This window comes from Spea bombifrons, chromosome 6 (assembly GCF_027358695.1).
Source record: "Spea bombifrons isolate aSpeBom1 chromosome 6, aSpeBom1.2.pri, whole genome shotgun sequence".
Classification (NCBI taxonomy): domain Eukaryota; kingdom Metazoa; phylum Chordata; class Amphibia; order Anura; family Pelobatidae; genus Spea; species Spea bombifrons.
In genome coordinates, this window is record NC_071092.1 from 10287236 (window position 1) to 10312032 (window position 24797).

The following is a 24797-nucleotide window of genomic DNA, read 5'->3' on the forward strand; positions in this document are numbered from 1 at the left end:
CTCTTATTGAAGTTTAATTAACCAGAGTACCCCAAACACATTTGGTAAATGGATCAGACCTTCCATCTGTAACTTCACCATTATTACTCAGATTACCATGTTCTTAATCCACTTGTTGGCCTGTCCCTGTGGGTCAATGAAGTGCGGCCAGCGCTGGGAATACTGGGTTATCACCCCATTCTCAACAGACAGGGTGTCATTCGGGAGACCTGCGATCTAAGGAGACAACATATGTGAAAACTACCGCCTTAGCTTTCGTAAAGCCTTCTCAAATAATCCCCGGAAAATCTTTATTCCAATCATCACATCTTTCATATTCTACCACAAGAACAAAGATTTTCTGCCTCACCTGCCAGGAGCGAATTTTAACTGGATCCCCCAGAGTGGCAATTAAAGATGGCTCGTTAGTGCAGGGAACTTTCAGCTCCTTTATTTTCTTGGTCCACTGATCAAAGAGTGCTGTTCGATAGGCACCCTATGGAGACATTACACACCATGGTATAGATTCTAACTGATAACTCAGACATGAGCCAAATACTATACACACAAGCTCATATCTAAAGGAGCCATATGATACATAGACACATCGTCATTTCATGCATACACTTTACACATGCATTTAAAAAAATGTGTGAAGATTGAAGGTGATACCTTTTATTGGGCCATGTAGAAAAAGATAGATTTCAGGACCCCATGATCTTATCTTCTATGTTGGCTCAATAAAAGATTTCACTTTCCACTAAATCTTGATTTTGGACAAAAAGCTTTGGACAAAAATCTATTTTCCCTATAAAATCTGTTATCAAATACATGTTGAACTACACTTAAGCACAAACTATGTTGGTCTGCATAGCATTAGACCTCTTACCGTGAAGGGTCCAAGGTATGCCAGAAACCCGGCACACAGCAGCAGGTCTCCGGTGACATTCACCAGAAGATTCTCCAGGTCCAGAACGGTGTCCTGCCAACGTTGCCGCTCCTCTGCCAATCCAGAGATGAGCTAGTCGAGACAATCAATCAGGTGGTGAATTCAAAGAGAATAGCGATATGAGCAAGGAAGAGACACACAAAGTCAACATCAAATACACAAGTGAGGTCTGCCCAGCTCGTAATCAGATTTCCAATCATTCCTTGTACAAGTCTACCTCCATTTTTATTTTAATGCTCAAATAAAACGAAGGGATAAGAGTTACCAGGTCATTCTTTATCGATAACCAAGTTAAAACACAATATTGAATCTGCGCTGTGTAAAAACATATGAAAGATATAAACAACTTCTGCTCTTATAGGAACGTTAGTTGATGAGTGCTCTTCTTACCTTGTCAGCGCGGCCCAGTTTGAGTTCGCATTGCTGGCACTTATACTCCAACTCCTCTTTCTTAGAAACGCAGTCTTTGTATTTTGCTTGCAAGGTTGCGATCCCATCTTCCACCTCAGTCAGACGAGCTTTGGCTTCATCTAAGATTTTCTGGGTGACGGCCAAGTCCTCCTGAGCCTCTTGCAGTGCTTGCTAGGAGCGAGATAAGCAAAGCATGCCTATGTGTTAATAAGGTCTGTGCATTTAAAATGGTGTCAATCGATATATTATTCTGCGTGAGATGGCAGATAACAGCGTGTACAATGAGGTGGAAAACTTGTTTGAGCTGTGTGACTTTTGCGAAGTACTTACCCGCTTTGGTTCCACCCCGCGAGCCACAAAGTGATACTTGTGCATGGCACGAACCCACTGACAGATGGAGGTACATGCTTTGGAAACCCGAGCGATGGCTGCAGGCTGGAACTCCTCGTTATCGATGTATGGCTGAATGGCTTTTATAACAACATCAGGAATATTGTCCTGCAGAGAATGAAGAGGAACACACGTGTGGATATGTCCTCCCAGCATTATAATACCCTTTACACTTTTTCCCACTCACTCAGAAGTCATATTGTGTTTATTGAGGTGCCCACCTTGTCAAATTTAAAAAGACCTTCTAGGAACTTGCTGGGGTCTTGAAGTAAACCTCTTCCTGGCTCCCAGTAGTCGTCTATCTTGCTCCCAGTTTTATCTCCAGCTATTTTTTTAGGCTTGATCCCTTTCAAGATGCAGACAGCCTCGATCACCAGTTTGACACCCTCAGGGGGACGCTGCATCGCTCGCACCTTAAGTAGGCATATTACATACAAAAACTATTTCAATTCATCATAATAAAAATCATTCATAATTTCCTTTAATATTTATACTTTCTGTGCACACAGAATTAAACTTTTTTATACCATGTTTGTTCTTCAATGCTTATGGTCTACACTGATGTGTTCCAGTTGTGCACTTCACTATCTAGCCCTGTCCAACACACACACAAACAGGGACTGCTTAGAAAGCCCCAAAAAGTACCATATAAAGGATCTAATCAGGGTTTAAATGCTGTGTAAAGTGCTTATGATTCCAGAATCCCATATATTTGGTGTGAAATCTAAAGGAAAAAGAGCACTCTGCCAGCCCTTTTCTAAGGTGTGCATTTGAGAACATTATTTTCTTTATTCACACATCTTGTTTCATGGACTTCTATTCACCTTCTTTCCTCAAACCATTCTAGTTTTTTGCCCATGCCTCAAGTGCTCCACTAGTCCTCCGGGCTGGCTATAGTGGTTCTAGCGTTCTTGACTACCGTACCTCAAGCACCTTCCTCCTGAATGCTTGCTAACCAACACCAAAGAGGTGACAAGGCAACCACCGATATGGCAGAGCCAGTCCTGCTCATTCCTAATGTTCACCATCAAGGACTTTCACTCGCCTCAGTAACATCGTTCCTGTTGAGTGATTTCAGGCTGGCCAGGGCAGCATCCAGTGCAGGGAGAGCCTCGTCAAGATCCTTCTGAGCGTCATCGGCAATTTCCTGAGCTGTCTGGGCCTTCTCAGATGCTTTGGCCTCCTCTACTTGCACTGAGCGTCGGGTGATCTCGGCCACCGCTGTGTCCTCCTGGATGACATTTCCAAGACGCGAGTCAAACAGCCGAACCAATCAGATTGTGAGTCGATACATTAGTTTAGGTATTATAACACTAGAATAAAATACTAAAAAAGGTTTATTTCTACACTACAATGAAAAGTATCCCGCTGCAGAAATATTTTCATTTCCAAGCCTGATCTACAAAGGTAAAACATGTATGTTATGCATTTTGGATCACAACCAGAACATACTGGTACAGGAGGAAAAGCAGGCCCCACTCTTGTGCAGTCTGTTAGGCAATTCTGTTAGTTGCATTGGCAGTAAGACCACTTTTGAAACTTTGTGCCAGAAACACCTTCACGCATTATTATGATTGTGTTCTGGGAGGCAACCGGGACGAAAGTGTCCTAAGGCATAGTAAAGGAGAAGGCAAATGCACAAGTAGAAGGGACAACAGCATTTCATTCTGTGAAACTGAAGAAGGCGACGTACCTCAATCTTTTGCATTGTCGTCACGGTGTCCTGTGCTGCCTCCTCCAGCAGGGGGCGCATGGTTTCCAGTTCCTCCTGCATCTTTGCAACATCCTCAGCTGTGTGAAGCAGCTATGGAGACATCAAGCCAGGATGGCGTGTTATTAATTATCGATTTATACAGAGTCGCCACAATCTGCGCATCGGTACAAATAAAACATAACTAATAGTGCATCACATACAGAGTAGGGCTCTGCTCGAGCGCCCTTACAATCTAGAAGATGATGATGAGCTTGAACGGTCACTAGTGGTTGGCATTTGCTTTAAAGGAGAAAGAACTAGTACATGAGACAACCAGCGCTTAAACATGAAGGAGTGTGGGTTGGCATAAAGAGTTCAGCATAGTGAAGGGGACTGCGGGACAGGGCTGAAACAGACATCAGAAGATAAGGTCATGAAGGTAGATATTAACGCAATATAGAAAAGTTGTGGACCATTTCCGCATTCTTGACAGATCTGATGACTGGTGAACCTTCTCACCTTATCAAGTCCACTCTTCATCCTGTTCTTGGCAGTTTTAATCTCCATCATCTTTTTACCGATAAGATTAGAGTAAATACCAAGCAGCTCCAGGTAACTTTTGGGTGTGATGTAATTGTGTCGTGAAAGTTCTGCCAAGTACTGCTTGGATTTTAGCGCGACCGATTGGTGCATTTCCACACACATTTGAATCTGCGGAGAGTCAGGCATGGTTACAAGGGTCAAATGTGTATATCTATGTTTGTAAATTGATCTCAGCTGCATGTTTTCCAATGTGTCCTCAAACTTACCATGCCAGAAACAACAGAGTCTCTGGACTCGAGCTCAGGAATCTCTACCAAGAAAGAGGAAGCCACAGACTGCAGAGCCTCTTCTGGCCACTCATCAAACCAATCAATGGTGCAGCAAGTGACCAAGGACGGGAACTGTCTGAGACGAGACCGGAACACCTCCCCGATTGGACTTGGCAAGAGAGAGAGAGAGGAGACATTATGGTTGCACATATACAAGGGCATATGGGTGAAAAGAAGAATGGGCTGAGGGCCAGATGACAGAATCAAGATGTAACTTTGCGTAAGCCATAGGAAGAAGTGGAATAAGTGGGAATTGGTGAACGTATAAGCATTGTTTTAAATGATACACAGCTATTATACAAGACAGCACAATACCTCATACATAGCACGGTGTGGATGTTGCCCCTCACTCGTCGGGTATAAGCTGCCATTAGGTTGGCTTTTGTTGGTTGCTGCCCCATGTCCTGCACAATAGGCTTCATGACATTGACAATCTGATCCTGTTCCTCTGGCCCGTACAGGTTGGGAACATCACCCGAGTTTAGAATGTTGTTAATGTCTTCAAGAAACGACTCGTCTTTAATCTGCAGAAACAGAGAGAAAATAAGCCTGACTGCATCTGGTCTGTGACAGTTGTGTGTGTTATGGAGCACACATGGGTGTTGTGTGTTACTAAGTGTGCAAATGGACATCCGACAGCAGTGAAGTATATGCCTACAGGAGGGTATAAGGTACAGATCTGGAAATCAGCATGTCGTGTTTTTTGGTTTAGTGAACAGTAAGAAGTATTTTATCTATCATGAAGAAATACACACTGACGTTGAGTGTTCAAGTGTGAATAATATATATATACACATCTCTTATATACAAAGTTATGATATGTTTATGTAAATAGCAGCACCAGAACTACTGAAGTTAACGTATTGGTTCCTCCATTATGGATGAGTGTACGAGTGGGCAATGTGCAGTTACTGAAATACCTGGGAGTCTGTGAAGAGAAATGTTATGGGTATGTTCTGAAGACCAGCCTTCAGCAGGATACCCTTTATGTCTTCCCTCCACTCAGGCATTCCATAATTTTTTGATAATTCAATCTGGAAACATTCATATTCTGACCTGAGAAGGTAATATACATTGTCTATAAGAAGCAGGGAAATAAAAAAATAAAACTAGAAGAGAGAGAGAATCCTATACAGACACTTGAAGACGCAACTCTAGAAGATGGTTCTCCTATGAGAGCCTCAAGAGGCATCTGACATATTTTAGCACTTAAACAAGATACGCCTAGGACAGCCATCACTCCTTTTGCACACTCTATTAACAGTGTTCACAGCATAACCCTGCAGTCTACTACAAAAAGAGTTGCTCTTACATGTGATTTGCCAAACGGGTGAGAGACTGTCTTCCGCTGCCTCCTACACCCAGCAGAAGAGCATTTCCTAGGGGTTGACGTAGAATACGGCTAATTCGACAAATGTGCTGAATGGCATCCAGGAAGAGAACCAGCTTCATCTTTGCTGTATTAACCTGATTGAAATCTTCCATGTACTCTTCAATCACCCGAAGAAGCTAAGGGGGATAAATGAGGATCGCGTTTGTATAAAAGAAGCCTGCAAACCTGGAAGAGTTACGGAAACACATGGCCGTTACGTTATTACCTTTTCCCGATCCACAATAAGTTGGTAAGTCTTGGTGTCTGATCCAGGAGACATAAAATCCCCATAAAGCACTGGCTGTTGTGGAAGAACCTCCTCGAAGGTGGCCCCAAACTCCAGCATCCTGGCTTTCATCAGCTCATCGAACCAGCTTCGGTCTTCTGCATTGACTAACCTGTCCTGGAAAACGCGGCAGGACTCGTGGTACCACAGCTTCAGGAGCTGATATTTGTCCTAATAGAAATACAAATGTACATTTAATGACACATAAACACTAAAGGTCACGAAACAAGCAGATCAGAAACCTTGTTCTCAGACCCATTGGTTGCAGTGGGCTGTCATGGAAAAATTGAACTGAATCTGGAATCTAGAGAAAGTACATATTGTGGAGAAAACAGATTACTAACCTTTCATATCTAGTAAGGTATTTTCTGTACATAGGTCTGGATAAGATAACATATCTTTCTTCTTGTCCAGAATGGTAATATTATCTACGCTAATATCTATGCTCAATTTCCAACACATTTATTCACTAATGGGAGGGTTGATAACAGAGCTTTCAGGAGAGTTGTGTTTCAGCTCATTTACTTCATTATTCAGCATTAAATCATTGTCTATTGTTGTTGCTAGACACATCCCTCTGAGATACTCACCTCCATTTTAGTGGCTTCCGCCATTAGCATTCCTTGAAAGACTTTGGACAGGTCACGGAGGTTGAACGTGTAGTGAGACTTTGCTGGTGTTGGAAGCAGCTGAGATATGATAGTATTGTACATCTTGATGGTGGCTTCCACCAGCTCCCCTGTCAGGTGCTGTACCGCTGGTGCTGATGCTGCAAGGAGAAATAAAACCGGTTCTTAAACCCACCACAAGATGACACAGAAGGGCCAGCCAGCGGTCCTACAAGTAAAGATGTCTATATAGAGGACAGGTAGTGAAAAATCATAAAGGGAGCCTAAAATATGAGTGACTGTGGAAAAGTTTACTGTCAAACTGTGATTGGATGTCACATGACTGCAAACTCTCTTCTTAAACACCACACACTCACACTGATCCTCACTGCTCCTCACTTACCCACAGCTTCTGTGGAACATCTTTATCCAAGTATCCGAGTTAGAAAATTGAAATACTTAATACGCGGAACTACTTCAGCTCAGCACTCATAATTATGTCTTTATTACTCTCTCTCATATTGATTTCACATCTCCAAGACACCATTTACATGAACCCATCAATCTGAATGCTTTTCCTAACACCTTCACATCTCTACGGGCCTTCTTCTCTTATACAGCTATCACCTACCTCGCTTAAACTCATATACAAGTCCTGTTAGGGCTCGTACATCAAATTATTCTCTTTTGGGATCATTTGTTTTCGCCCCCTTACCTGCTGAGTGTGTGTCCCCGTTGCATCACTTTAGTCTGTACTTTATATTGTTTTCCTGCATAGTAATGTCCTCTTATCTACATAACGTTATGTCTTCCTCCACCATGATACCTTTCTTCCTACACAATTAATTATTTTATCTCAATAACAGCAGTCCTCACCGTGCTAGCATCAGACACTTACCCATCCAGCTGCCAAGGATGCAGGAAAAGATCCGGCTTTTGCTGTTGTCGGACATCTCAGTGAAGGCCAAGTAGTTAAAATGACGGGTAAGCCGTGCGGACACTGGGTTCCTACCACCCCCTGGAGGTCCCATGGCACACAAAAAATTGAGATCCACTAATTTGCGGAAAACTCCTGCAAACAGATAAAAACAATCCCATTAAAATACTTTATGTCGCTATGCGTGTTGAACATATCTTTCTATATGTATATGAAATGTCCCATATTAAAATACTCTACAGCCAAAAGAAAATAAGCAGAACAAAGAATATGCTACGGCTACAGCCCCATGTCGATGGAAATACAGCCAATGTTCGTTTTTTGCTGCTGTGTATCAAACTTTAAAAAAAGTAATATCTTTGCAATTTATTCTACGACATCCGTACAAAATTCGGCATAATGTGTTTTTTTTGTATTTCTTAATTTATAAAATTAATGTATGTGCGATTTATAGATCTAGCCAAATGGGTTGCCCTGTTAGCCTGAGTAAGTGTTACCTTAGGATATTTCTTCTTGATCAGGAATTTGCTCAACCCCACTTGAGCAAAAAATAAATTGATCATGCTGTAGAAATCAGCGCACAGAAGAGTTTTATTTGCTAAACTGTAGCAGCAAGATTTGATCGGTTACTGTATTTAACCCGATGACGTGCCAGGCACATCATTGGTCCTTAACTATATGTTTTTCTGTGACTTGCCTGGCACATCATTGGTCGCTAAGGGGTGAAGAAGTAGAAAATATATCCATTACTACTTTGTTAAATAGCCTTAAATAGCATGTTCTGATATGCACTATGCATCCAACAGAAAATGACCAAATATGTTTATTATTTAACATAATCTTTCCACATGAGTCCGTACCTATTTGCTTTCGGTCATACCATCCACCATGGTCCATCCACTGTCGAAGGAGCTCGATAGGCGGCTGAGCTCCATATGTCTCAAGAGCCGGCATGTTCAAGTCATCAATAAAGAAGATAAAGTAACGTCCAAGGGGTGGTCCAAACACCCCCTTCCTCCTGCACAAATAACGAGATGCATGAGACCTTTCTGTACTCTACACCTTTTTCTATCTATTATTATCACCATAATGGAACTGCTCCAGTATCTGCAATGGTGATAAGACAATTTTCAAAACTTGCATTAGAATCTCTTCAAAGGCATACTTTCTTAATTGGAGTTCAACTGTTTAGCTATTGTCACCCGACTCTACTTTAACGTTAAGAGGGGCAGAATTAAATTGGAAGTGCACCTAGTTACACACACTATTGGAAAATAACCCTGAAAATGGCGCTGTTGTCAAGTGCCTGCTCTGCCTCTTGGGGAATCTAGTTATGGATAACATGAGTATTAGACAATGAACTGTGATGGTGGGACCCTTAATTCCGAGTCCATGCCTTTTCACTATACTGCTGACATTTGAGATCTAAGTACACATTGCACAGAGTCTAGGCTTTCTGTGGGTACTATGGGGGTCCTTACCTCTTATCCAGCTTGCTGTCAATAAGATCTTGAGTCTGATTGGCTGAGGTCCGGGCAGAAAACATGAGGAAATGGCTGATGTATTCCATGGGAAGGTTCTTAAGCAGCTTGTCAGAAACAGTGAGAGTCTTCCCTGTACCCGTAGGACCCACACATAGAACCTACAGGTATAGAAAGAGGAGCCATGTATACAAGCAGTCATCAAATACGAAGCACATAACATTTTTGTCTGGAACTTGGCTCATAATCACGGCAATGTGATTAAATACTGTATGTGCTGCCACTTAAGGACAGACCGACTCGATACTTACTCAATACCCAATGTCTCACTGGCATCAATGCAAAGCTACTTAATGTATACCCAAAGGCTTGCAATTATAAACGTACAATCACTCTGTCTACAACCCCGCTTTGCAAATTTACGCTTAAGTGCCTACCAGTGTATATCAATAGTCTTGCCAGTAATAAACCTTAAGCCGCTTATTCAAACCCAAACGTTACATATTTAAAAGCTCACCGGCCTTTAATGTATTTACTTGGAAAACTTAAATAAAGCAAATATTTGGAATAATATAATCAGATAATAAATACCATTATAAAGTATTTTACTGCTACTGAATTTACTCTGCTGAATTAAAAACTTAAATTCACCTACTCTGATAAATTTAAAACTTAGCTACATCATTTACCCAGAAATCATTATATATATAAAGTTCTTGAGAGCTTTGCACAATACACATTACAAGAAAGGGGTGAATTGAGTTGATGTTGATAAAAATTCCTCATGTTTTTAAATATTTTTAGAAGAACACATACTGAATAATAGGAGCGTTCATCTATAATATATTTACCACTGTAATATTCCAAACTTTATGTCATATATATATATATATATATATATATATATATATATATATATATATATATATATATATATATATATATATATATAATCCCTGTTCCCAAAGTTCCAAAAATTCATGATCATTATATGCTTGTTGAAATACTCACTGGCTTTTTGTTGGTCAGGAGCATCCCCAAGAGGTGAGACATACGCACTGTATCAAGCGTTGGGACAATGATATCCGCATAGCTGGTGTCAGGGGCAATGGTAAAGGGGGCAGCAGAGTCCATCCAACCGATCCAACGCACCTTAAGAAAACAAATACAGGCAAGATCGGCGTATGGATGCACTAGATGGTGAGGAAGACACTCTCGTTGAATGATGGTGCTTCATCAGGAACAAAAACAGGTGTGCTTGCTTTTAACAACATCAACGGATCCATTCTATATAGGCTACTGCTTACCTTCCTCTTTATATCCTCATCATCCTCATCCATTTTACTGCTTATTCCTGCATCATCCAGCATATAGTCATACACCAGTCCCTGCTCGGGGAAAGGCATCTGTACCTGTGACCAAAGAGCGAGAGAGAGGCACAAAGAGAACAAGAATGAGGACTCATAACAAGGGTAAAGGTAATTTCTGCCCTATAATAGGTTTGAACACAGGTCACATTATAAAAGATCCTAATATCAAGGACGAGAGAGAGGGAGAGAGACTTAGCGCAAGAGATAGACCGAAAGGATAGAAAATAAAATACAAAAAACACCGATAGAAAAAAAGACTAAAGAAATCAGAAGGCGCTAATCCAAATACAAAAAACACACACAACAAAAACATATAAACTGACTTCATCAACGTGTTAGGCAGATTTTCAACAGCTATGGTGATAAAGCCATCAGTGTACTTTCTAGGTGTAACATGACTAACTTTAGAAAATGGAGTAATACCATTATTGAAACAAATTTCCAGGGACAGGAAAATTCTGAATGTTGATTAAAAACCCTTTTAAATATAACATTAAAATGTCACCTATAATATGCCCAAACCCTCAGATCCTTCCAAGAATGGATTCTTTAATTATGTTGTGATTTTAGACATATCCCCTTGTAGATGTCTTTATTTTTTTGATATTACCAGTACAAGTCGCTTAAAATAAGCCTAAAACCCCTCCTAAAACCCTTCCTGCTTCCGCTGCACCCCTTCAAGATTTTGATCCTCCACAATACATATGAATCCTAGCCTGTCATCATGTGACACAAGTAGATGATACTTATTTGATGAAAGAGGCTGTTGCCATAGCAGCAAAATGCATCTCACAATTTTCTTAATAAGAGGACTTATAAGTTGAAATATCTACTTCATATTCTTGATTGCCCTCCGTTAATGTTTTTAGATGAGCAAGTGTAAGAGCAAGCTAAAGCTTTGCAAACAAATAAATGGCTATTTCTTCACATGATTTCTTCCCAGTCCATTGTGTCTTATCATCTTCTGAACATGTGCACCTTTTGCATTGTGGAGCTTACTAATGATTTATCTGGCCATGATACTTTGGCAGCAGCCGCCATCTCATTACTTGCTAACGATCTTTCATCTGTTTTTGTACTTGAAATCCGCCAAGAAAAGGGTATGAAATGTTTTATGCGCACACTTAGATAACAATGCTTTACCTTCTCTGAGTTCATTCTGTCTCTCAGCCATGTGTTGAACATGATCCGACTATCTGAGTCTCCGGTGATCCCTACGCTCCAAATAAGAGAGAAGAAGAACCACGGCTCTACCAATTCCTCTATCCGGCTCAGCCTATCCTGTGGAATCTGCTTGTGTCCCTGGGAATACAGAAAGCAGGTAAGTGAGTGAATTATTATCTGGAATAAGGGTCCAAAACAAGGGGTGGCAATCTACATATCAAGGATTAGTTGTGATGTATCTTATCCAATTACACACAAAGGAAAGAAGCGCTTGAAACACATTAAATGAGTGATGTATCCAGTTCCAATATATGCACTCGTATAATATCAGCACTTATTATCGTACCATAACCTTCATACTAGATAGCCCATTACCTCTTGAGGAATAAATGGCTGAATGAAACATTCCATGAGCTTTAACAGACTCTTCACCAGATTGCTGTCGGTGGAAGCGATGATCTCCTTCACTGACTGACGCACAAATGTGATGGCATTCTGAAAAATATTACGTAATGCATGTTGCCTTCACATGAACAAAGTTTAAAGCAACTTAATAAAATGTTTTCTATGAAGAGGAAATATCACTGTCACCACTTTTAGCAGAACTCATTCATTCACCAAATCTACTAATTTTAATCAGGGCAATATGTGGAGATATTTAAAGGTAAGGGAATAATTTAATGCAAGTTCGGTTCTGGGGCAAAAGTAGGTAAACTGGCTCACTTCATCAGATGTTATTTCCCCCACCCACCCTTACAAAGTCTGTCTGAGCCAATCGGCAGCTTATCCATGGGGAGACATGATATGACAAAGAGGAATAATCATGCAGATCTCTAAATTGTCTCATAGATGAAGTAGCCTTGTCATTTTAAATGTCATTAATCAATAGAGCACGATATCTGAAATGATGGACATTTCAAATGAACGTTTGATCAGGAAGAGGAGGCTAGGTGCACATTGGGACCCTCTGAGCTGAGTGTCATATGGTGTGTTAAAAACATGTGGATATATAGTACTTTCTATGACATCGACCAGTGGGCCCTCCAACAATATTTTGATGCATCTCCAAGCAGCATATAGATCTGCAAACGTAAAAGTGTTCTTACCTGCAAGAAGCGGGAGAATAGGGACTCCAGCTGCTCAGTATAAGGTTTCAAAACATCTGGGATGCTTCTGAGCCAGCATTCAGTGAAGGGCGTCAGCCCGAGGATACTGGGCTCCAGGTAGACCATGCCACAGCGAGAGACAGTAGCGGGTGATGCTACTGCCAGATCCTGCACCTCAAACATCATGGTCATCGTCTGAAAAGGATATTGGTTGGTTGGTTAGACATCAAGGAAGCTCCACGCAAACTCAACGTATTACATGTCACACAGGACAAAACAAAGATATTTACAAAACTGGTCTAAGTTCATGTGTCAAATGCATCTGTAATTTGTTTCGCAAAGGAACATTGTCAAGGCAAAGACAGAGTGTCCCATAGGACTTATGGTGAAAGTTCACCCATGTATGCTACACAACCTCAGACATTTTGAAAGGATTTTGTAATCAGATGTGTTTTCTCATATGATACTTATGACACACTCTGTATTATGGGACCTACTAATGCCTGGGAATCTGAATGATAATTAAGCATTATTACTGGCTTTATTCAAGATAAAGGGGCAGTACAGGACAGTTTCAAGTCCGCTGTCATATCATTGGAACTAATGTGTTTCAAACAGCTGAGATGGACTAACTGGACTTTTGAATTTACATGTATGGATTGTAATAGTGATTGGATGAAAGGAATCTTGGCAAAGATAAACATAATAAACAACAGGACAGACATATAATTTTCCCCATCTATGCTCTTAATTTCCTTGCACCTATCACAAAGCTTTATTACCATTTTGAGAGGCAGCCATGACATAGAAAACAATCCTTAAATAATCATGTAATTTGCCGAGAAACTAAAGTAACCATTAAGGCCATGAACCAAAGGAGAGGTTAAAATCAGTGAGCATTTTCAAATGACAAGTGCTTTCAATGTCATTCAGTATCAAGAAGCTTCGATGTCTATGTTTGGAGTACCTCTGTAAGTTTAATGATTTCTCCTGAGCTCAGACAGAGTTTTTTGTTGTCATCCAGGACAGTGTTCATGTTTTCTATCCAAACAGCATCCACAGGTCCATCGAACATGTACCACTTCTTGTCAGGATCTGCTGATGTGGCACCACCTCTGATAAGTGATGAGAGGATCCCATCCGTCCTTTAGGGTCAAGAACGATGAAGTATTATTTTCGAACATGGATGGGCAGCACTTGGGTGCTGAAAATTCGTAAAAATAATAATCTTCTTACCATTCGTGCGTAAGGAGGTCAAATTCTCCGTACAGCTGACCCATGGTAATTGATTTAGGGTTTAAGATATAGTAATGTACTTTCTCGTAGGTCCCACCACTAACTGAAGGGAGACCTTGCAGGGATGACATAGCAGCCGCAAGGACCTTATAACACTAAGAAAAAAAAGCACAAACATTCAAAGACAAGGTAAAAAATTAGACATGGAACCAAGAAGTATATGACATCTAGTGTTCCAATCACATCAACAATATAGCAAATAGTAATATAAAGTATGAAGTCGAGAGGATGAAAGTGTAAAGGCAATCATACTGAATGTCCCTCTACGATGATCTCTACCAAGGAAGGACCTTGAGTGGTTATACTTAACAGATACAGCATGTCAAACACAAGAAGCAGATATTAAGAGCAGACTGGTGACCTGACAAACACAGGGAATATTTGTATTTCTTTCTCACCTGAGTTTTCCCTGAACCTGTAGGCCCTACAAGCATCAGGCCATGTCGTACGACTGTTGTCTCATACAGCTGAATGCACTTTGTCACAAATCCTATCAAAAAAAAAAACTATTTTAACTCAAGTACAATTTCAAAAGGAAGAAGACAGCTGGACTGCAGCCGTAGAGAATGTTGTTCTCTTATCTTTAAGAGCTTCTATATTCAGGATATCACTATAATGGCAGCTAACCACATTCCAACTAGACAAGAAGAGTACAGTAAAAGTTCTTGAAGGTGTTTTCTCACCATCAACATCCTTCAGATTTTTTTGGATGCAGGTTTTACGAATTGCTTCCTCTAGGCTGCCATAGTCAATTGGTTCCTCCTCGATCCTTGGAAACAGATCAGACACAATACCACTGAAGAGCTTCAGGTCATCTTGAAGAAACTTGGGCACGTTGACATCACGAATGGCCCGAAGGCAAATTAGTTCCTGTGCAGAAGTAATCACAGATACAGTTCATCATCATCTTTTTATTGCCAAATATGTGTCATAACCTATGGTTCTGCAAACTTGTAGTAACATAGAACAAAACATGGTTAGTAATCGCTTAATCTTATTAAATAATCTCATTCCGAATGTATTTCGGAACCAACAGGCCTTTTAAATCAAGTTATCTTTAGTGTGACATTAAACCTCGTTCATGTTGGGATTTTCTCTCTTCAAATTTCCAGCAGCAGAAATCACTGTTTTAACGGCTCTCATTCCAAAGTCATAGTGATCCTTAAAAGATACAAAGAAATAAGTAAATGCTCAAGAATTACTAAAATGAAAGTATCTAGAAGAAGACAGAACACAAAAAGACCACTAAAAAAAGAACACAGTAGAACAATTTAAGGTGATACAATGTGAACATTAAATGAAAAAGAGATTGGCTAGAGCTGGAGAAATATAAAAAGCCAAGAACAGAGTGAAGAAAAAAAAGAATACTTGGTAAAGATATACAAAATATTATACTGTATATTATATTGAGGATAAATGAGTTGGAAGTATGATGCTGAATGGCAGTCTAAAAGTATAACATTGATAAAGGAATGAGTTAGATGGACCGATGAATACCAACCTGGGAGCTAAGTTGTTCAGATGACAGTTTAAAGGTTGTGGTAATTTTCTTTGCGAGAATCTTGGCATTATTAAATCCAAAGGAATAGAGAGAAATCTCGGCAATCATAGCGTAATCAGGTACCATCATGGCAACTGGACGGAAAAGAGCCTGAGAAAAAAGGTATAAAAGACCATGCCAATGACTATTAGGTAGCCTTATTTCTACAGTACATGAAACCAAAAAAATTACAAACAATTTAATACCTTCAGGTTATCGGGTAATTCTGTACGGCCGGCATACCCGGGATTCATTGTAATAAACACAGCACAGGTAAACACCAGGGGGATCTCCACTCCTTCAAACATGAAGCGATCCACCTGAGGAGAAAGCCAAGGAATAACAAAATTAGGAAGAGAGGAAGGAAAGGAAAAAAGTGATGCAATCCACACGGTGATACTCACTCTCTGCTGCTGTGCCTTCTGAATTGTAGCGATCTGCTGGGCCACCACAGACAGCACTTCAATGTCAATGCGATTAAATTCATCGAAGCAAGCCCAAGCTCCAGAACTGTGTAAAACACACAAAAAGGGATAGTTCCAATTAGGCAGTAAGTAACACAAGCCAAATCATCTGCCAAATCTACATGCCTAATCTCTCACCTGGCTAATCCTTTGAAAAATTTGCCCATGGCCATAAAATCCAGTTGATCAGAGCAGTTGAACACAACTGTTTGGATTGCAAGAGCCTTGCCCAGATCCTTTGTGGTCTCTGTCTTTCCTGTCCCAGCTGGTCCAGCAGGGGCACCTCCAAATTTCAGATGAAGCGCCCCTGTTAGGGTCAGATAACACCTAAAAAAAAGGTAAGCACGTGGTATGTTATGTTTTATGGCATCTGATGGATTTACCCAACAGTCGCTTTTTGACCATCCACAGATTTATTACCTGTCTGTCAGTGGTGTTATAACCAAACGGCCCGAGTTGCCAAGGTACTCATATCCATAAAGAAACTCTGCATTTACAGCTCTCACATACAGATCTTCCCTAGTCCAGTAATACCTGCAAAGTAGTCATGTTGTATCACAAATCAGAAATAAAACAGAACTGAACAACTTTTACCACCAACAATTCCCAAACAGGCAGTTAAATGGAATCCGATCACTCTGTAGACCACCTAGTAAAAAATTTTGTTTCTTAAGTCTGTGTTTTCGGATAGTGCTTTTCTGAGTAACAATATTTGCTTTTAAGTTATAAATATGTATCTACCTCATTACAACATTAATTTTGAGCTTCATTTAATGTATTCCAAAGCATAAAAGGCTGTGATTGATAAACATAGGCTGAAATGTTGAGAACAACTTGGTCTATGCATCTCAGGATGTAAGAAATTAAGACATCGTGAATCCTTGGAGAAGTACCATACAGATGGAGATGAAGACAAGGATCTCATAAATTTCACAGATCCCTAGAAAACATTTCAGAAGGTGCACCATAATTTACAGTGTTTTAGACTTTTTTTGCCTATTCTGCTGATTTCCTCCACAAATTATTGTTTTTTTAAGGGGGTAGCTTTTATAACTGGGTCTTCAGGCAAATAAAATCTACATTTAAATAAAAAATAGGTCTATTCTAGTGGCTACATACCATATCAATCACAGCTTTAATTATAGAAAACAATCTGTTTTTTTGGGGGGCACACCTAGGAAGATGAACTCTACTGGCTGGCCCAGGATACATGATACAAATAGTTATGTCTTCTATCAAACCTGAGTTGGGAGATCCATTCAAAGTCATTGACGCTGTTCACATTTTCCTCTATGAGACGAGCTCCAACATCTTTGGCATGGACTTCGATCACAATAAGGGCAGATAAGATTGAACGTTGCATACGAGACAACTTTCCACGTACAAGAGCTACAAGGTCACTAAGCTGAAAGATGAAAGTATATTCTGAAGGTGAATGGAAATAATAATCATCATCATAAAGAGAAAACAATGTCTAACTAAGAAATACGATATAATCCCCAAAAGTCTGCCTCCAGGCAGGACAAAAGGTGCAGGAGTAGTCACCTTGGAAGGGATCTGTCTATAGTCAATGTACAATAAGGACAACTGTAATCAGAAAAGTGTATTTAATGTGATGCTCAGTGTTCATAAATAGTCCTATTTAATGTGCTATGGATGTGTTGCCAAGTTATGAATAATGATAAAAAGCTCACTGACCTGAGCCTCAAGCTGTGGAAAGAGTCGCGTGGACAGGTCTCCAGCCTCTAGCGCCTCAGACACTTCTTTGGTCCAGTAGGCTTGGCATCCTGCAATAGTCACTTGTCCAGGCCAATGAAGCACCCACTCTGTACGAGGCATCTGAACATGAAGTAGCATTGCATGACATGATTAGCGTTAAAACAATACAGTGGACACTCAATTTAAAGGGAAAAGCCTCCTAGATGAGGCCATGGAAACATACATAATGCTCAAAACATAGAGCAGGCAATATCTTTAGCAGAAGTAAATCTCTGTACTTAATTGACTCTGTTTTAAAGGTACATTACAATATTTTTCCAAAGTATGCCTCATCTAAAGTGTAAACTTTAAAAAGAAATATTCACCTGTAAACTTGGGAGTCATGCTGATAGATCCACAGCCAAAAAGAACAAGAGCTCAATGGCTCTCAGCATAAAAGAGAGCTACCAATAGATCTCTGTACTACTTAAAATACTATGTGCAGTAATAAGACTGGCAGTGGTCTGTGTTGTCAGTTTATCATCCCCTTAACATGAGCCCACTGTATAAGCCCCAATCAGTAAAGAGGTCACAAAAAAAGGTTAGAAAAAGGGCATTAGGCAAGTCTAGGCCAACAGAGAGGTGAGTATTCTCTCGCTTTAACCTCTGGACATCTTCTCACCTCTGGGTACGCTTTGATGGAGCGCTCTATGTATTCACGCACACTGCCCTTCATAACCTTCTCCACAACCAGCAACCAATCCTCAACGTTACCGGTGGGATAAATGGGAGTAGATAGTTGGACTTCCTCTCCTTCTGCCGAGTACATGTGAGTGATCTGTAGATCGGGCTGAAACTTTAACTGGAAAGGAAAACACAACGGAGACAGTGAGGAGAACTCTTGTATGCTCCATGCTCACTAAAAGTGAAATGTAGGGACACAATATACAGAGCAACACTTTTTCATTAAACCAGGTAAAGAATATCATTATGCACTTTTATGTTTTCTCACCTGAAGATGGCTAGTAAACGATGAAACAATAAAAACAAAAGAAATTAGTAAGCCTTTTGTTTTATTTTCTCTCTCAATACTTAACACATACAAAAAGCATAACCTTGTCGGTATATTATAATATTAATATTATAATAATAATAGTAATAATAATAAATACATGTTCAACCTATTTTTGTTATCTCTGTGTCACATGACTACTGGCTAAAATGAAAAGGTAGCAGTGAAAACACAGTGAAGGAAATGCATGATAAAAGTACTGATTATAGGCAAGATCTCACCATTCAATAATACAACTATTTCATTCAGTAGTTCTTATGATGTACTCGGTACCATTGTATATTCAAATTACTTAGTCTGCACGTGAATAAAGTAGAATCTCACCCGCGCGATGTTCTCAAAACACTTCCGCAGGTGTGGTTGGACAGCGGTGGGGTCTTTTGTTTGGGACAATATCTCCAAAAGTTCATCATCAGAAAGAAAGTAAAACCTGAAAGTGTAAAAATACCAAGAAGCAGGTTCATAGCGTTACGCATAGTGAATGAAATAGATTTTTGAATGACTGTAACATATTCATTTACATTGGAAACGTTACCTAGGAAAAGCCCCTCTCTTAGTCTCAAGGTATTCGCTGAGTCCTTTTTGTACCAGTTCAAGCAACTTGTTGCATTCACGCAGATTTTCTAGGAGGCGAGGATCTGGACACATCGAAATAACCTACCAAGACATGTACTGTCACTACAGGAAGAACGCTCATCAAAACGAGCAAACGTCAGCACGTGAATGCTGTCACATCCAGCATCACACTCCACCTACAGATACCCACCTACAGCCCCCAAATACTACTATCCATGAGTCCACTACTACCTAACCCTCAGATGAGTCCAACGTTAAAGACATAAAGCATTCCTGTCCTCAATGATTACAAACATAGAGTGTAATGAAAAGTACGAACAACTTGATCCCTCTATGCTGCTCATTTTGACCCCCCCACCCATACATGTATGTAGCCGGCAGATAGTAAAAGGTATTCTGTTCTTTCTTTGCACCTGCTTATTCTCCTCTGCATTTTTCATGATTTTCCTCCAGGTCCTCTCCATTGTCTGGTAACGCTTGCTCTCCACAGGCAGCTGTCTGTTAATATCTTCTGAGCTAAAGATTGGTTCCAGGTAGAGCCAGGAACGCTGACAGGTCAGCCATTCTTCCAGTACGTCCTATTATTAATAACACCATCATTGGTAGTACCAAGAGCCTGGATACTTCTCACCAATGTCACCTAATGTGCCAGACACATAATAATAATAATATGCAATGTAAGGCAAACAAAAATAACAAGTACCTGTGTTAGTCGAAGTTTGCCTTCCCAGGTGCTAATACGTTCCTCAAAGGGCTTTTTGAAAGGAGAGAAGGACATGCTCTGCGTCATAACAATATGGTCATCCAGCAACTGAGAAGCTTCTTCTGGGCTCTTCAGTATAAAGGTCCCTGTTTCTTTGTACGGCAATATATTAAACATCACTGACACCCATTCGTTCTCCATTTTGTCGAGAGCCTACAAGGTTAACAAATACGCATTTGCTTCAATTAGTCTGTTTCACAAACAATTAAAACAAACTAAATGTATGCCACAATCAAACCTATAGTGATCTTCTGTACCTGCTCAATGGAATATTCTTTTCCAGCGATTTCTGCCACCTTTGCAATGCTCTCTATGTGATCCTGTAGCTTCATTTCCAGGCACCGGGTGAAAGTTAGGTTGGCCTTGGGCTTAACGGTAATATGTATTTGTTCAGACAGGATCTCCCAGTGACGATTCCTCATGCCGGGATTACGCAGGCCTTGGATCAGCGGAATGTAAGGCTTGAATTCTTCAATACGACCCTTGATATCTTGAGCCACTTCTTGGCAAGCTAAGGAGTACAAGTGTTTAAAAGTGGCAAAGTATGGACATTGATTTAGACATAGCTCCATATATATACTACCGGTCACAAATAAGTTACCTGGAATATCCTTAAAGTATTTGACACACTTGTGCATGGTTTTGTAAGACTCCATCACATTCTTCTCCAGCTGCTCTGCATCTATCGTAGTGAGAGGATCATTCATCCAGCTCTCATACCAGCGCATCCAGTCTGAAACAGTGGTCCATAGTTCCCGGAAAGGCTGGAATTCTTTTACCAGCCTCACAAGCTTGTCATACTGCCAGAAATAATAATAATGTTCTTAGAAATAACAGATTTGCAATGGTTCCTTTTGAGATAGAGCAAATCATTCTGTTTACAATGGTGCTTCAGGTTTGGGACACATATTGGACTTACATTAGTAACAGGGAGTCCAAAGAGCCTTTCTCTGTTGTTATAAAGTTGAGCCATATTCTGAGACTCCGTCAGCTGTTTGTGGACCCTCCTCACTTCATTGGCTATCTCATGAGCTCTACTAATATCAGTATGAGTGGAAAATCCAGCCACCACCATCTATGAGGAAGAGTAATGGAGAAAATGGAACTTAGAGTCAAAGCTACAGAAGCTTCAATCAAGATCAATCTATATTGTGAACAGACCTGAAGGGAGTCCAGGCGCTCCAGGAAGTTATTCTGATCCATAACCTGGATTTTGCGGAACCTCTCTTCATCTTCTAAGTGTTGTTCTCGAATGGACTCCAACAACGTTGTTATTTTGTTTGGCCAGGCAATAGCCACCCACCTGATGTGGAAAAAAGGACACAGCTGTAGCATTGGTGCCCTTCTGCAGCTTAGAGCTGCACAATTTCTATGTGAATAATTACTGTTAATGGGTATCTGGACTCACTTTGCATTAAAGTCTTCCTGAGACAAGCTGTAGAAAAATTCATCGATGACATCATAATCTGAGATAATCTTTGTAATTTGTTCCTGAAGAAAGAATACAGAATAATAGGGCATGATTTACTATATCATATAGTTCTTATATGCCAGATTTACAAGTAAGCACAATGGCCACCTTCGTCTTCTGGTACACCTCACTAAAAATCTTCTGTTCATCTACAAAACAATTCTGTCTTTTATTGTTTAATTGTCTTACATGTAAAATACCTGTGGGCTTTCTCCTACCTCAAGAGATTTGAGCTGTTCAGGAACTCCCTTCATCCACTCCCTTAGCTCTGTAAGTTCCTCCACGCTGTTTGGCTTGTCATACATCTTGCGACTGATGGCTCGGAACTGGTCTGAAATCTAAGGTAGAGAGCAAAAGGAAGAGATCACATATCTGTTCCGACAGCAACAGAATTGTACGATTAATGATCTAGCACATCTTTTATCCCTCGTATTGAGCTCCACAATAAAACTTGGGCATCACCTCTTCCAGTTCCTTCCGCACATTCTTTGCCAGTAACTCCAGTAGCGAATTAGACAGAGCCTTGCGTTTTCGGGATAGGTTCTGCTTCACTCCTTCAATATTGATCTGGAAAGGGCCAATAATGATAGAGCTCGGGAGAGCGTTGTCCAGCCGTTCCTTTTCTAGTAGATGCTTTTCGACTGCAGCCTTGATGTCTGAAGCGGTATTGATCTTGGCTCTGAATGCTCTGAAAGAAAACCAACACAGCTTGGGGAAACAAAAACCCATCAAAGGACAATTCACAATACACACTAAAAAACATACACAAAAGAAATACCATAAAATAAAAATACAGTTTACAATTAAAGTAATCCAAATATCCAATGGTTTTGACAATTTGAAAAATTTGTCAACCTGGCAGTCATGCTGAAAATCACCAGTATTCATCAAGTTTGAGGTGTAATTCCCAAATACAGAGGCAATCAAACAAACTGTATCAAAATAACTCAAATGTTCAAAAAAAGTGGGTTATTCTTTAAAATCCCTAATGGTAATTGTGTTCTTGTTGTTATCTAGGGCTCTAGTCGATTGCTGCCGAACTCGCTTTTTTGGGGACAAAGCTTAAGTACAGCCATAATCTTCATCATACTGCAGACATGATAACTCATTAGCCCTCTCTGTATTCGGTTCCTTTGAGGACCAAACTAATTCTAAATTGTGTTTGACTTTTTTCTAGATTTTTGGCATTTAGATGGCATCAGTTCTGGGATATGCCTTAGTTAGGAACAGACTGTTATGTATTTAGCAGCATCTCTTGGGCCCTTATTTCCTTGTTTTTAGCTGGGAGAGCTTTCAGAAACCCTGAACTACCAGAAAGAACCAAGCCAGTCATTAGGTATCCGTGCAGATATACCATCAACCTCAACCATCAAAGATATAGAAAGTTCTTTCCTTTATTTAAGCTCTTTTTGTAACATTTTGCTACAGTTCTTCAGCTCATAATTAAGACCAAGGAATGTCTTCTGGTGCGCACTCACGTCATGAAGGTTTCCACGTCGGTATTGTTAAGTTCTAGGTACTTCTCATATTGCTTTGCGTATGCCCGCAGAGGGATGAGGGCCTTCAGTATGGCTGTGCGAATGTTTTGCCGTAGTTCTTCCACTGGGGGCTCATGAAGTCCAACCGATTCCAGCAAAGGCGTTCCGCTGATAAAAAGGTCTTCAAGTACAAACTGAAAAAAATACAAACAAATAAACATTGTAATGCCAGAAATAGTGGCTTACCTCTGACTGCAAAGTGAAGAAAATGAGAGAAAGAAGGATGGATGCAAATAAAAAATAAAGAGGCAACATGGGGGTTATGTGGTCTTTAACCACAGCAGATAACGAAATGGTCCAATGAGCAGGAACGTTCCATCAGTTTGGATGGTGATCAGATCTCTTGTTAATGATAACCCTCTAATACAATGAAATAATAAACAGCAAAGGCAACAGATACAGATAAACAATTCATTAAACGTTCATGTTTATGAAATTAACAGGTAGCAAAAAGATTTTAGCCCGCAGTACTTACTTTCTCTAGCTGGGGTACGCTGTGGGTTGCTAGAATCCCCTTGTCAAACAGGGTCATAAGCATGACCTCAAAATTCTCCAGAGGGGTACTGAAGTGAGCTCCGGAGCTATCCAGCACCAATTCCAATAGAAATATGGGGTTTTTACGTGGTCTACAAATGAGAGTTATGAAAATAAGTAGCCATCACTTTGAGAAATGCACTACACAAACCTAACTTTCTGCATAGTAAGTATAGATCTTTATAAATATAATATATTAAATGTCCTAAGATATTTATAATGGCTATACATAGACTTCCATGCAATTTGTCTGCCCTGTTAATTTGTTTAACCCTTCCTCTTGCTGGCTGTTGTGAAATCAGGATGTGTAAGGGGGAAGAGTATTTAAGTACACTTCATACACAGGCCCCATGGTGCTTACATTGAATTCAATGAAAGCAGAAGCTATATATCACATCCACACTAGTTGACTAAAATGGGAGTGCTTAGTGAGCATGTTCATGAAGCATACTCAAGTATGCTTCCTGTAACTCCAATTCACCAGTTTGTGTGCAGTAAATTACAATGGAGTCCATAAAAAATAGGCTTGTTGTGTTCCTTTAATACATATTCCCAACTAGTATTTTTTCATTTCATATTTTTCAGATAGCTTGAGAACGGCATTTTGTTGTTAAACCTACAAGACTAAACATTATTTATATAGAATAGTACTAATACACTAAGAAAGGAGCTAAAATGTATATCTTGAGCTGCCACAAGCGTTTATGTTCTCAAAATATATATTTCACCCCAGGCCATGTTCTGGAAAATCTAGAGAAATACATATTGGTTTAAACAACATCTTGTTACAACACAGCTGATTGTGATAGTATTTATGAAACAGTTTATCATAGCATTTAGTGCAATGCAGTTTAAAGCATGGCTTCTGTTTCTTACTTATATGGGCTGTTGACAAGGTCTCCTCCCCAGTCCATATCTTCTGTACAGGACAAGACACTGTAACATGAATCTAGTACGAACTGGGCAAAGCTGACAAGAGAGTCCTGGACCAGAAATCGCAGAGAGTCCTGCAGGTTGAACTTGATGAGCTCCATGAGTTGCCGCAACTTGGACATGCAGTAGACCTCCCAGTTACTCTCACTTAGGTCATACCAGCCTCTTCCTACCTCCCGCAGACTGCCGCGCACAGCATTCTTCAATGTACTAACCCAGCTGTCCTTGAGGAATAACTGAACCTAAAATAGGGACGTTTAAGGAGTAGACTTTGAACTGTGTAATTATAAAGAT

The 24797-nt window shown here is 40.2% G+C and overlaps 1 protein-coding gene across 1 annotated transcript in view; it reads right to left on the minus strand.

Moving 5' to 3' along the window:
• DNAH1 (dynein axonemal heavy chain 1) overlaps positions 1 to 24797 on the minus strand; it is a 36230-nt gene that overhangs the window by 7573 nt on the left and 3860 nt on the right. The window contains exons 10-59 of the mRNA XM_053469672.1: positions 24447 to 24745; positions 23512 to 23662; positions 22977 to 23170; positions 21961 to 22186; positions 21717 to 21836; positions 21436 to 21518; positions 21189 to 21330; positions 20947 to 21102; positions 20629 to 20827; positions 20285 to 20538; positions 19968 to 20180; positions 19678 to 19842; positions 19224 to 19345; positions 19013 to 19118; positions 18299 to 18478; positions 17617 to 17757; positions 17160 to 17323; positions 16339 to 16452; positions 16057 to 16245; positions 15859 to 15964; positions 15661 to 15774; positions 15416 to 15565; positions 14989 to 15075; positions 14598 to 14784; positions 14313 to 14404; positions 13855 to 14009; positions 13586 to 13763; positions 12619 to 12813; positions 11888 to 12007; positions 11492 to 11650; positions 10286 to 10390; positions 9990 to 10130; positions 8979 to 9139; positions 8358 to 8515; positions 7459 to 7632; positions 6543 to 6721; positions 5893 to 6123; positions 5607 to 5803; positions 5215 to 5350; positions 4610 to 4818; positions 4232 to 4403; positions 3942 to 4133; positions 3423 to 3533; positions 2775 to 2960; positions 1951 to 2142; positions 1670 to 1837; positions 1319 to 1510; positions 869 to 1000; positions 350 to 475; positions 97 to 216 (exon numbers count right to left, since the gene is read on the minus strand). Of these exons, the coding sequence (XP_053325647.1) occupies positions 97 to 216; positions 350 to 475; positions 869 to 1000; positions 1319 to 1510; positions 1670 to 1837; positions 1951 to 2142; positions 2775 to 2960; positions 3423 to 3533; positions 3942 to 4133; positions 4232 to 4403; positions 4610 to 4818; positions 5215 to 5350; positions 5607 to 5803; positions 5893 to 6123; positions 6543 to 6721; positions 7459 to 7632; positions 8358 to 8515; positions 8979 to 9139; positions 9990 to 10130; positions 10286 to 10390; positions 11492 to 11650; positions 11888 to 12007; positions 12619 to 12813; positions 13586 to 13763; positions 13855 to 14009; positions 14313 to 14404; positions 14598 to 14784; positions 14989 to 15075; positions 15416 to 15565; positions 15661 to 15774; positions 15859 to 15964; positions 16057 to 16245; positions 16339 to 16452; positions 17160 to 17323; positions 17617 to 17757; positions 18299 to 18478; positions 19013 to 19118; positions 19224 to 19345; positions 19678 to 19842; positions 19968 to 20180; positions 20285 to 20538; positions 20629 to 20827; positions 20947 to 21102; positions 21189 to 21330; positions 21436 to 21518; positions 21717 to 21836; positions 21961 to 22186; positions 22977 to 23170; positions 23512 to 23662; positions 24447 to 24745 (8043 nt within the window). The remainder of the gene's footprint in view (positions 1 to 96; positions 217 to 349; positions 476 to 868; positions 1001 to 1318; positions 1511 to 1669; positions 1838 to 1950; positions 2143 to 2774; positions 2961 to 3422; positions 3534 to 3941; positions 4134 to 4231; positions 4404 to 4609; positions 4819 to 5214; positions 5351 to 5606; positions 5804 to 5892; positions 6124 to 6542; positions 6722 to 7458; positions 7633 to 8357; positions 8516 to 8978; positions 9140 to 9989; positions 10131 to 10285; positions 10391 to 11491; positions 11651 to 11887; positions 12008 to 12618; positions 12814 to 13585; positions 13764 to 13854; positions 14010 to 14312; positions 14405 to 14597; positions 14785 to 14988; positions 15076 to 15415; positions 15566 to 15660; positions 15775 to 15858; positions 15965 to 16056; positions 16246 to 16338; positions 16453 to 17159; positions 17324 to 17616; positions 17758 to 18298; positions 18479 to 19012; positions 19119 to 19223; positions 19346 to 19677; positions 19843 to 19967; positions 20181 to 20284; positions 20539 to 20628; positions 20828 to 20946; positions 21103 to 21188; positions 21331 to 21435; positions 21519 to 21716; positions 21837 to 21960; positions 22187 to 22976; positions 23171 to 23511; positions 23663 to 24446; positions 24746 to 24797) is intronic.